Consider the following 13,662-nt stretch of genomic DNA (forward strand, 5'->3'; position numbering starts at 1 on the left):
TGTAAGGGTGGCAGAGCAGTGGCACAGGCTGCCCAGAGAGGTGGGGGAGTCTCTCACTCTGGAGCCATCCCAAACCCGCCTGGACGCCGTCCTGTGTCACTACTGGAGGTGCCCCTGCTCTGGCAGGGGGTGGGACTGGGGGAGCTCCAGAGGGCCCTTCCAACCCTGACCATTCTGTGATTCTGTGACTAGAAATCAGCACTTGTACTACCAGCAGTGCCTAGAGCCGTTGGTCAGGCACCTTTTTGGACTTGTGTAGGATGCATCTTTCTGTAATCTGTGGGCAAAATCCTGTCTGCACATGCAGACATGCAGCTGCTGCTGAAGCCAGAGAGAGTGGAAATCACGTCTCCAAGAGCAGAACTGGGCCGTTAGGGTGAGAGGGTTGTGACGCAGAACTGAGACGCGCTACACCTTATGAATATGGAGAGATGGGCTTATATAAGCATGAGAGCGCTCGTTTTGGTACATACATATTTTATCAATAATTTCATACCGCAAACTACAGAGAGATGCGATAGCAGCATGACATTTCTAGGTGATTATTCCCAGGATCGTTCCACAGCATTCATAAGGCATGAGGCAAAAGGGCATGCAATTACACCTGTCTGAGAACAGCAGCAGCTGTCTAACAGAGAGGCATTATAGAGTTGTCTGTGCTTTATCCAGAGATTTCTAAACACAAAATGCCTCAGCAGTCCTGAAAGGCAGATCAGCAGCAAGGTCTCCGCACTCGGCACAAGTCTTTTGCCCTTACAGTCTTGCTCCCGTCCTTTCAGCCCTTTATCTCCTACATTTGCCATGCTGCAGCCCTGCTCCTAGGCAGAGGGTGGCTTTGGCCACATAGCTGCTGCCCAGTGAATGCCTGCAAAGCATCCTCAGGGAGTACCTGGATAAATACAACAGCGGCTATAAGACACTCCTAGAAAAAGCATAGCCATCTAGTCTTTGATGTATTCATCTGCTCAGTCAGGCAGGGTGTTGAGGATAATATTTCTGGAATTACACGCACCCGCTCTTTGCATGTCTCCGGATGCCAAAGTGCTTTCCTGGGTCTGAGCCCTTCCCCTGCTCTGCCCCAGTTGCCCATGTGCACGTCCAGGTAACAGCCCTACCCTACCTCTTAGTGCTCCGAAAGCAAACGGATTAAAAGTGGTTATACCCTGAAGGACAACTATAATGACACAAATCTAAGTACTTAACTTGAATGTTTTTCTGACTTTCTGAAAGGGATAAATTTCAGTTATCCTCTCCAAACATGCCATTTTAAATTCACAAGGGGTACCTCATGACGAATCAGTAGTCACATAAGCCCATTTCTGCACATCAGTGACTATGTGCAATGGGAATTGCCCACTGGTTGTAAATGTGAATGGCCCTCAGGTCAAGGATTATTTGCTGAAAAGGTTTTGAATGATCACTATGATTAATATATTTGAAAATTTTGCAGCCTGTTCACAGATAATCTCCAAACAGTAATAAGTATAAAAATACTCAGTTGTTGTGAATATGAACTGTAAAATAATCATGCCCCTAAAACAGCAGACCCAGATGTTGGATTTATTGTATGTGACTATTGTACTTTAAAAAGTTCTGATCAGTAAGTCTTTTATTCAGCTTTCTTAAGTTATTCATTAGCCACTTTGCTGCTAGGTCAGTAATATTCTACAGGAGAATATATATATTGCATACCAGAGCAGATATCCACTAGAAAACAGAATAATCAGCTAAAATATCACATTAAAAGAAATAAATTTCAAAGTATAAGCAATGAAGTTTGTAGAAATGTCAAACAGCCAACTGCTAAATGCTTGGCTATAGGATAGCATCTAATGCAGCAAGTAGAGTGAAGTTAGTTCTGCAAACAGACAGAGACATGAGGCACCTTTGGGAACATTTTGAAGATTTCTTGATTGATATGGAAGATTCCACTAGTATCCACTTCATATTTCAGTTTAGTTCCCAAGGGAGTATTTTTCTGAGTGGTGAACAGATAGGCAGGGGCATTGCAACACCTCGACAAAGTAGACCTGTAAAACGAAAAAGAGAGAAATAAGATCAAGGAGCTGATGGCATGCTTTAGGATTTGCAATTTCTGTTACTCCTAACAAGGCATTTTTCAGCAAAAATAAACTTTTAAGCTGTAGGAGGGGTAAAACAGTGGTTTGCTGGATTTTCCTTTAGAAAATTTCAGATTCAATGACATCCCTGTACCTGTCTCTTCTAGGCTGCAGGAAATACATGTGCAAATTCTGCCCTGCTCCAGGCACAGAAGCTGAGCTTCTGCCCCCAGTATCCTGGGAAAACCATCCTAATGAATTAGTCCCTCTCCGCTTTAGAGGTCTTCTACTTCTTGTAAATTATTTACTCAGCACTGGGCAGGAAACACAGGGGTTAAATTATTCATCTGGGGATGTGGAAGCTTGGTAGGGCAGGAACTTAAACACAGCAATACCTAAAGACACTACCCCACTTACCAGACTACCGTGGAGCATGACACACTTTGATTACAAAGAAACTTTTAAAGGTGCTAGTTTTGCCTTTGACCTTGCACACGAGCATCAGAAAGACGATGTGGCCCCAACAGATGGGTGCCAGGGAGACTGGTCATGGCTCAGACAAATGGCCAAAGTGGCAGGTATTCCAATCTGAACAAGAACTTTTGAAATCTCAAAAATGGGATTCTTAGCATGAGAGAAAACCCATGCAGCTGTGATATGAAATGTAAATAGGAAAAGCAGCTTTTCAATTAGGGCTTCATTTCTTAGTTCCCATCCTTCCCTGAATGCTTTGCTCCTTTTACTGGCGGAACTGAAAGCCCTGACTTCAGCCTACTCTTAATGCAGAGCCAGTTTGTTTCTCAGTCAACGCATCTTACACCTATAATGAAAAATACATGTCACGGCAAATGCACAAACATGAAGACAGAGCCAAGTAGCTCTCAAATAACCTAGATTAAACACCTTACACCTTACCTCTCGGGTATGTGGCCTTATTATGAGCTGGACGAATAAGTCAGTCTTCTTTATGGGCTTTATTATGAGCACCAGAGAGCAAATACAGAATTATGCAAATGTTTCAGTGATGTCCAATTACTGTTATATACTTGACTCATGCAGAATGACACAATATGATGATCAGATCGAGGCAGCAATTGAGACTGAATAAGTCAATGAATAATTTCTAATAACTAAATCATTAAATAATTACAAGGAGGTAGTGGGATTGAATTGTAATATTTGAGATATGAAAAAACTCTTCGTTAGTTCTGCATTAAGGAATTGAAAAAGTTCTTTAATCTAATGTCCAACTAGTGTTCCAGAGACATGTTCCTTAATGTAAATATCTGGTATATAATGGAAGAAGACTGTCAAGGAAATTATTTTTCTTAGTCTCCAGAGACAAAAGCTAGTGTGATTTTTTTTGTGCCTCCTCCCTCCCTGCTGCTGAAGTAGCGGCCATTTAACTTTTGCTGGATTCTCCCCATGTCACCTGCTGGTCCATAGCTGACAAAGTTTGAAAGCCCACAACTCAGTGTTGTTAGACCACCTCCTTTTAGCCTCCTCCAAACTCAGAGACTCTGGTCTGCTTTTAAAGGACTACAGTTTCCCTGCACATTCACACACTGAAGTCTCTGTCCTGTAAGACAAAAATGAAACAGACTTTGAACTATTTTTTTTTTTCACGGCTAGCATGATTATTGTTCCAGGAACCAGCTAACAAAGGTTAGGTTACGTCTAGGTTCCAGTGGGAGTTTCCTAAGCAGTGATATATCAGTCCGGCAGCTATAGCCAGCGACCCGTCTTTCGTCTTTTTTCTCTCAATGCACTGTCTAGGATGGAGAGGAGTTCTTTCTTTGCTTAATGTGTTGGTGTTGGTGGCCTGATAGTGATGGTCTTTAGATAGTCCCTTCTCATTGCTCCCACCTCTGGGCTAGCCTCCATACTTCAATGTGGTACATGAACTCTGGACACAATCATTAGTTCTCTTACTCCAAGCAGTCTTTAAGATAGAGGGCTCTAATCTTGAATGGCTCTTGTCTTCAAAATGGGCTCTGATAATTGCCCATTCAGTAATTTCCAGAAAAAAATATACTAAAAAAAAAACCTAAAATACCTTGGAAAAACTGGTATAAGCCTGGGATTAACAATTAGTTATTTTTAAAGATGTTAATGACTAACTCAGCACATGCATTCTCACATTCTCTCATCAACTCGTGACAGCTATTTCCTGGAGTCATGCAAGAGAATTTGGGAGAAAGTTGTGGGGCCTTATTCTAAACAACAGCTCTGAATCATGCCAGTGACTTACAGACTTAACCAGTCTATATTCCACTTACTCGGAAATAATGTGGCTTCTCTAGACCTACCCAAATATGGGCCTTGAATACACTAATACAGAAAATTCAAATACTGTTTTGGCTTCATTCTACTATTGCCTTCACAAGACTAATGTCAAAAGTTGTATCTTGAAAGGACCATGGAGGACCTTCAGCAAAGAGGAATTCACATGAAGAAAGACAGAGTACTACAGAAACAAACCACAGAGGTGTCCGAAGACTAGAAAAAATATCTAGTCGGAGAGTAATAGCTGAGAAGCCATTAAAAAAGTGAAGTGAGAAACACGGTCTGACAGTACATAATACACCACAGAAAAAATCCAGTCTGAGTATTTTGTAGGCCAAATTTTCAGTGTCACCAATGACATGATCCTTTTACACCACCAGAGAGTTAGGCTGATATAGTAGGTGCAGTCATTAAGTCTTGGCTCCATCATTATATCTGCCTGAATCATACCTGGAAAAGTCTTTCCCGTACCAAATTCCTTGCCTTTCCTGGAAAGATTGTCCCACGTGCCAGAAGAGCTCTCTCTCACTCTTGATGTTGACATTTTTAAATTAGAAAAAAGTCCACTTTTATTCAAAAGGATGGTACTCCAACAGTAACAGTGTTATAATGCTTACTCTTGCTATCCATATGAAGATTTAATCTCTCTACAGGAAGCTAAACTCAAACTAAAGTAAATCTTACTCAGTCTCATTAATGTGGACCATTCTTACTTGAATAAATTTGCTTCTGTTACATTCATCTCCCATTTGCACATCTGTAGGCTCTTCCATCTGTCAAACAATTCAGTTTGTTTCACCCTAAAAGATAAAAAGAAAGAAAAAATATAACTTTACTACAAGGACTTCATTTCCTAAAACAGCTGCAGCCAGGGTACCATGCAGTAGCCTTTTGATAGGGCAAACCAGTCAGTGCAAAATTTATCATTTTTATTTCTTTTTCTGCTCAGACATAGCAACCCCAAGCCATGTATACACAGGTACTGATTGAGCTCTTCAGCTATTTGGGACTGATTTCTACTCCCCGGTAGGCATTCTCCGTTTCTTCGGGATGAAAAATGCAATATTGAGCAAGAAGCATCTACTGAACTAAAGTCTGTCCACTGGGAAGCTAATGAGTGCCTAGCAGCTACAGCGGCTTTGGGGGGAAAAAGTTGCACCTAGCAGACGGGCCAGCAGAGAGGGGACTGGAAATGAGGATAGTTCAGATAATTTGGCCAAGTGCCACTATATTTTGGTGAGGGTACATTAAACCATGAGAACCTACAGAACAGCACTGTTGGAAAATCCATTTTATAAACTGCAATAGGACATGTGTACGGACAAGCATCTGTGACGGTAAAAAGATATGAAAAGCTCTTTACATAATGATCTCTTCCTCCCTCTCTGTTAATAAATATACTTTTAGTTATATCAAAAAATGACACTCCTGCTTCCACTAGGCTGATACAGGATGACACATTTTTGGTGATATCATCAATTCCAATCACTTCTGCCTTAGACTTCATACATACTCTTCCGTATTTGGACAACAGAGGTAACAAAGGCCTTGCAAATATCTAGAGCCAGGAGCAATGTCATAATCTGGCCGGAAAATTTTTAAGTCTGAGATTTCTTCAAGACTGATAGGTCTTAATGAGTTATCTTCAGGCTTGAGGGCTTTGAATGTTTGAATAAAGCAAAGACTTTTAAAATAATTATATATTTAAAGTGAGTAGAACTTAGGATTTCCCAGGCTGTGGAAATTACAGGAAGGAATTAGGTCATATTGTACTTTCTGTAGCCCACCAGAGCACATTAACTTGGAAGTCTTCCATTACCGTAAGGGCTGACTTAGGAAACGTAGCGCATTAGAAGCAAGCACATCAGAAGAAGCCCACATAGTAAAAAACCTTCATGTCAAATGGCATCTTACCGTAAAAGTAAGGCTAACTCTATCCAGCTGAGTAGGAGTCCACTATCTTCTATGTGCCATTGGATAAGATGAAGGGAAATGAGTAATTCTCTGTACCATCTGATAAGTATGCAGAAAAGCAATACAAAACTCCCCATCTTCAGCAGAACATTGGCAGAAGTGTCACATTCTCACCCCTTCTATTTATTTTTAAGCACTGCAAGTCAGCAAGCAGTGCAAAGTTGTTACTTGTGTATCCTTCACCCGGTATCAAACACAGAAGACAAGGACATAACCTACATTTTTCTGTGCACAAAGTCAGCGAGGGAGACATGCTCAAAATTCATGCAGACCCGAAGCAAGAAATTGTATTTGCTGTAGCCTTGATTGCTTAATGGTATACACTTGTATAGCTGCACTTTCAGTTGAGATTCTCAGTGCGCTTTACAGACCTTAATAAGCCCTGTGGGTTGTCAGTAAGATTACTAAACCATTGGTTTTAGATACAGTAAGGGATTAGGCATAATCTGGGCAACTAAATTCAGCGCCATACTGAAAATGCAAAAGGGAACGCAAAAATACCCTGCTTTTCACTGTCCGATGAGCTTCATTGGCAACCTCACTTTTTTGCCTGATTTCATCTCTGTGGTTTCACAGATACATCTCATTCAACTCATTAGCTTTCTGACGTACATATTGGACCACAAAAGACAAGATATAGATATTTTATTATTTCTCAGAAATGCATTTTCCTACTTTTTAGTGAGTGTTATTAACTTGCAAAACTCACTGCTGCAGGGAATTGTGGAGGTCAAAAGTAGTAATGGGTTCAGAAATTAACAGAGAGGTCTATTGTCCCCTGTGACTACTGTAGTCTGGTCACTACCTACCACTGAGCAAGCCCCCATGCCAGCATTTGTTATGAGGAAGGGCTGACATTTTTGCTTCATTTCTTAGCCTTCATACTGGCCATTATCAATGATAGAACTTTAAGCTAGATGGACACTTGCTGTGAGTCAGTCTGGCTGTTATTACTCTTCAGTTACCCTGAGTAGAAGACATGGAATATAATATTACAAATAACATTACAGACACTGTATTTAATTCCAAAATAGTGATACTGAACCTGACCAAAATCCCTCAATCTACATGAAAAGCTTCCATTTTTTTCAAATGGACCTCAGATCAAATTCAAATGTCGCTACTTGAACATATCAAGCATTGGAACAGGCTGCCCAGGGAAGTGGTTGAGTCACCACCACTGGAGGTATTTAAAAGACGTGTAGGTGTAGTGCCGAGGGATATGGTTTAGTGGTAACTTGGCAGTTGGACTCAATGATCTTAAAGGTCTCTTCCAACCCAAATGATTCTATGATTCTATTCTGTGGCTCTATACTAGAGAACCTCAGGAATCCCTGATGAGATCCCTATTGATGGGATCTATTGAGTCTTGCATGTCTGACAATCTTATTGTAGGTTATTGTTTTCATCCTGACTGAAAAGTAGTCTTTTAGCAAACATTCATTCATACTTACATAGACAAAACCTTCACCTCGATGATGTCTTGCCGCAATTCCAGGCATTTCGTAGAGTTGTATTCCAAAGGCCCTTCATAAAACTCAAAATACCTGAAGAAGGACAAGAAAAAAAAGGTTATAAATAAGCCTTAGACTGGAATACTTATCTTACACATCAATGGAAATTTGCTTAAAGTTGTCATTTATGATTTCTGCTTAACTTGAGACTATGCTGTCTGGCCATAATCAGGTTATTACTTCACAGGAAAGCACAGATGTTGTTGCTAACAGTAGAACAGCCATCCATGTCCAGTTTGTCCATCTCTACAAGAGTTCATCTATCTTGTAGACATTAACAAGGATCATCTACCCTGTCCAGCAGTCAGCACAAGGTAGATGCCACTGAAAGTCAGGGTAAAAGCACTGATCACTTAAAGAACACTGTTTCCACCCTTTAGGTGTCTGAATGTGATGAGAGCTTAAAACCCAGTTACCTTAAATTTTGCTTAGGTGGAAAGCAAAGTGCTGAAGGTTGCGTCTTCTCTGTGGAGACTGCTGCATGGCTCTACACAACTGAGCTTTTCATTGTGATTTACTCTTTTGTATATTCAGAGAGGAAGGGAGATAGGATTTTGTTCTCAAAAAAATTGAGATGGTTTTGAAAACAAAAGGATTTGAATGCTCAGACACCTCACAAATGGCAGTGCTATTCTTAATTAAAATATAGACATAAATATTTACTTTTTTGTTAAATTCTTCCACCTTAGCCATCAGACTGGACTGAAAGGAAAACACAATGATAGATACTCATGTTTAGGGGCGAGAGAAAGCCCTGGCTGGCCAGTGAATTCAATGAGACTGTATTGAAAGAACAGGAAAAATTTAGAGTTTAAAACAAGCTCTCTGTCAGTTTCACCACTTAGCATCAGAAGTCTGTATTAAAACCTAATACCTAAGAACTGCGCCCACCCATATAGCAGCTATGAGCATAATGAAGAAATCCTAGCAGACGACCTGGAGGAATAGGTATTATGACCAAGGCTAGAGCAAGTTATTTTTATGGATCCTTTAAAATCAGAATTCATGAGGCTGTAACTCCAAACTATCTTTTTAATTTTCAATATGAAAGAAAAATACAAGATTCCTAGTTTATTTAAACTATCAATGGAAATGTAATATTTCGGGTTTGTGTCATTTTAAAATAACATCAATTTTTACGTTTGATCTGAATGTCTGTTCAGTTCTGAATATATAATCCTTAAGTAGGAAAGCCTTCTTAGTTTCCTTAGCGGTTCATGTTCATAGTTAGTATCAAAATTTTGGGAGATCCAAGGTTTGATCTCTTCTGGAGAAGTGCCAAGCGTTCACACCTCCCAGGGGAATTGTAGAAAGGGAGATTGTCCAGAAAACAACATCTCCGGTTATCTCCAACAGGGCCTCCAAAGGCCAGAAGCATCTAAAACCAAACAGCTTCTGAATTTTGCCTTGTAAGTACATCCAGCACTCAATCTGATAAAGCGGAGAAGAGATAAAACTATAGAAGGGGGAAAGGGACTATAGTATGCAACTGGAAAAAGCCCAAGAGCTTCCCAAAGCAATCTGCTACTGTGTGGGGACAGTTCTACCCTGTCAAATGCTGCTTTAGGAAGTGTTTCCTTCACCTGTCCCTGAGGTTTTCACCACCTCAGCTTTGCCAAATCCCAAACCAACCATTTCGGTGATCCAGGGAGAGGAACAAACCTTGAGACTGAAAGGAAGAAGGCCATGCCTAGAAGTGGGGGGGAGAACATGATGAATTCCTAATAAAGAAGTAAATTGACTACAGCTAGAAAAAAAACAATAGCTCAGCAATCTTTAAAAAATGTGACTATTTGGAAATGTGTTTGCATAGTCTTCAAGGCAACAAATACATTTTTATGTTTTGTAGAGGGAATTATGTATTTAAAGCCCTCCAGACAAATCTGGGAAAAGCCTTCCTCAGCCTCCAGAAGGGAGATAAAGTTCATGTAACATGAACCTTCACCTGGTCTCTCACCAAAAGGCTTGGGCTCTCCTTCCAACTCAGTCATTCACCTGGACATTCAGCCTTTACTAAAGAGTAGCTGAAATCATTGCACTGGCACATGTCCTGCATGATTGGTGTGTTGAGCTGGAGCTGAGCAACGTGTGCATTTTGTAAGCTGCTCCAACTGAAATTGGATTAAGAGCTCACCTGGCTGCACCAGGCCAAAGCCCTATATGGATATACCACAGATAACTTTCCAAAACCAAACTGCAGTCTCTCTCTGTGGAGCCAACACCATAGGACTTCTTGATGCACACATCAATTTACTGCAGTGAAGGAGTCCCCTCTGACTACCAGCCCAGACAACTTTTTCATCCTTCTGCAATCCTCCTTTTTCTTACTGTATTTTGCAGTATCCATTCTTTACTTTGGTTCTTTGAGTCAGACGAAACTGGGACCATGAATGTGCTTGTTCTACACAATAGCTGGAGGCAGGTATAGATCCCCACGCAACACTCAGCACGTTACACTTCTACCTCTTTGGGCATAAGGGGGATAGCAATGGCTATCGGCCTCATCCTTGCCTTTCCCCTAACACTGGATTTCAGTATCTTGTATGTGCCTCAGGACAGATAAGAATGGCAAAAATCTAGATTAACAGTTATCTTGATCTTTCCTGCGCACTTTTGGCTCTGCAGCTAAGTTAGAAAACTGCAACTCAGCCGTCAAACAACACATCCTATCACGTGCGAACACCCCTGCAGGGGAAAGCTGGCTTCAGCCCACGGCACTGGAGACAAAGATGTCATTTTATGAAACTGAGATGAAACTTCCTGAGTCTCAGCCATTCCCTTTGATCATTGCCTGTTTACCCAATCCACAAACCAAAAATAGACATTAAAATGGATGTGTTACCAAAGAGGACAAAGGGTAAGGAGGAGAGGATTAGGTAAAAAGTAAACCACATCTGGCTCTAAAAGGAAATCCATGAGGCAGCATTGTATTTGTAGGAGAGCTATTCCCGTTAGCCTACAGCTTCGAAAAGCACAGGACTGTGCTGCAAGCCCCTAACTCTCACAATAGCTCCAGCTTTTCCAGCAGAGTCACTGGTAGTGTCAAATTCACCACTTGGCACCTTGTGGAAGCGCAGAGGGAGGACCCAATAAACAGGCTGGATGACACACTGCTGGTGGGACACATACGTACCTCCTGCAGCAAAGGCAGGGGATACCGATGGTGGTGTCACTTTCGCATCGAGTGGGGAGAAGATGCTACTGGCCATGGGGTGAGCTCGCTTGAAACTAACTCATCATGCCTGAGCTGCTGAATAATCATCATCTGGGCTGCCATTCATAAGCCCTGAACCCCATCTGAAGCAGCCAGCCAGACAGTACGCCTCTTCAGTGTCAGTGCTACTGATGCTGCAGCACTGAGGTTGCAAGCATTAATGGTGCTACAACAGCACTAAGGAATTTGCAAGAGAGTATCTGGTCAATAGACTTAAAAAAAAAAAGTTTCCTTTCTCCCAGGAGTGTTCACGCTATTGTATTTACTTCACAGCAATCCCCCTCCTGCTACAAACACCGAGGCATATTAGCAGAGGCAGCTCCCTGGAGCATTGGCCAACCTCTTCCCGCAGAAGTGCTTCACATCGTACTTTCCCAGACTACAGCTTTTGCGCAACACCGGCCTCTAGCACAAGGAACACGGGTTCCCTCAGCCCCCGCGGATGTTCTTGAAACCCAGCTCCTCTGCTCAGCAGGGTCTGGTCCTGCTGGGAGTGTTTGGAGACCAGCCCACCGCGCTCTCCCAGAGGAATCATCAGTCTCACCCACTCCCTGGGCTCTCAGTGCTGCTTCTGCCTATTAACTCCCACTCTAAACCATGTAGTTCCCTGTGAACGAAGATACATTTGCCTGTCAGAACACTTAATTAGACAAATGGAAGCTGTCCTCCCCATCACCTTCCTCAGTCTGATACCCAGCTAAGAAGCAAGGGTGTAGTGCAGTTTATTTTGATTTATGCTCTTGATTAGTGATGTGACAAACCTGACTGCGCTACTCCTTTTGCTACAGAAAAGGGCTGGTTTTCAGTTTTACGAGAATGACAGTCATGTTTTATATCCATAAAATGGAGTTGATATGTCACCGCCAGAATGTCCTCTCCCTCTACTGCCTTCACTTCCCCTGCTGAAATCTAAATAAGTTTTACCCGTCAAAGATCACAAGTCTACAGGAAAGCCAAAGCAAGAATTCATGATTCTTACAACAGGGAACACAACTATAACTGAATCACAACAAACTGCACAGTTGCAAGCGGGATTGCCTTTTCCCGGGGTACCACGCACTACACACAACTTACAGCTCTAAGTCCATTCAGGTGAATTGCAGCTTTTAAATTCACAACATTTTTCCAGGATCAGTTCCTGCATCTGAGCACCACACAAGCTGCAAGTGCTCAGAGCGGACTCTTTTTTTATGGCTCTCAGTACTGAATGCCCAGAAATGAGATGCTATTCGCTCTGTAATTTTCCATTTTTTACAAACTTGAGACTTTCTCCATTTCTAACCTTCATGTCTCCCATTGCAACCCCACTTCCAGCTGAGCAGCTTGTTGAGCTCGCTACTGAGAGACAGACTTGGTTTCCCAGCATACCAGCTAACTCTTAGGTCTTTGATCATCTGCAGTTGGGCTGCTCCTGCTTTGATCAAAAGTAAGCTTTTCTTGATCTTGCTACATGAATTAAAAAGCCTGAGACTTCAATCCTGCCTTCAAGTGAGGTCGAATTGAGGCACTGAGTTGTCTGATATATTGAACAAAGTTTTTAAAATATAATTGAGTGTAATTGCCAGGCATCTTTTAAACGAGACCATTTTCTCCTGCAAAAGAAAGATGCCTTCCCATTTGCTCGTTCCTGCAGAGCCAGACCTGCACTGTTCGCAGTGAGGCTACAGCACTTACGCCGCGAGACAGCAGAGTATCGCAGGAAGGATTCCACCTACCCTGCAGGAAAAGCAAAGATCTTTCCAAAAATAAACATTATCCAGTGACTAAGAAATGAGAAAATCTGAACCAAGCCCTGCAGGCTTCTGCAAAATACTTCCTAAGACAATTGTCCAATTAGCAGTGCGTGCACTCATCAGCATGGGCAGATTCATGGCCAACCTCGGGTCTGGATTCACCTTCCCTACTCAGGAACCTTGCAGGTGTGCTTGAGCACACTCTCCAAAGCACACAGAGTCTCACGTTCACCTGGCAAGGCCGGCATGGCAACTTCAGACCCATGTAGCAAAAGTACTGCTGAGGAGGAACATATCATGGCTATCGGGGCTCTGGAAAACTCACCCAGAGCAGAGAAAACTAGGTATTGACTTCATCAGAGATCCCACTGTGAGTGACCAAATTCCACTAACTTTTGCTTCTATTAATATTTATGCGTGGCAACATCCAACACTACAAGATTTAGTCAAAATGGTTAAAGGCCTGACATCAATACAGCGATTATTTTTTCCCTCAAAGCGTGCATCCTACCACTTTGCATGGCATATTCATCTAAGATTATTTTGGCCCCATTTGGAAGGCATGATCCCCATTTGGCAGAAAAAGAACCTGATGTAGAGGCTGACTGACAGGCAGGAACAGGGACCTTGGAATCTGCTCCCATAGACATTCCCCAGACTACACGATTACCACCAAGAACAAGAGCAGCCACTGGGATTGAGGGAAATCATAATGACCTTTTATAATACACCTTCCACAGGAAGACACCTGTGGACATACTGATGTTAAATGAGACGCCTCTGTTCTGAGAATTGGCAAGTGAAGCAGAAATGTTTGATGCCCTTAGATGAATTTACATGTCACTAGGGCTGTGGCGCCAAAAAAAAAAAAAAAAAAAAAA

The 13,662-nt window shown here is 42.0% G+C and overlaps 1 protein-coding gene across 1 annotated transcript in view; it reads right to left on the reverse strand.

The window, feature by feature from the left end:
• Positions 1-13,662, reverse strand: part of ST8SIA5 (ST8 alpha-N-acetyl-neuraminide alpha-2,8-sialyltransferase 5) — a 41,059-nt gene that overhangs the window by 6,570 nt on the left and 20,827 nt on the right. The window contains exons 2-4 of the mRNA XM_009894758.1: positions 7,775-7,867; positions 5,060-5,146; positions 1,867-2,030 (exon numbers count right to left, since the gene is read on the reverse strand). Coding sequence (XP_009893060.1) covers positions 1,867-2,030; positions 5,060-5,146; positions 7,775-7,867 — 344 coding nt within the window. The remainder of the gene's footprint in view (positions 1-1,866; positions 2,031-5,059; positions 5,147-7,774; positions 7,868-13,662) is intronic.

Source organism: Charadrius vociferus, unplaced genomic scaffold (genome assembly GCF_000708025.1).
Source record: "Charadrius vociferus isolate BGI_N301 unplaced genomic scaffold, ASM70802v2 scaffold151, whole genome shotgun sequence".
Classification (NCBI taxonomy): domain Eukaryota; kingdom Metazoa; phylum Chordata; class Aves; order Charadriiformes; family Charadriidae; genus Charadrius; species Charadrius vociferus.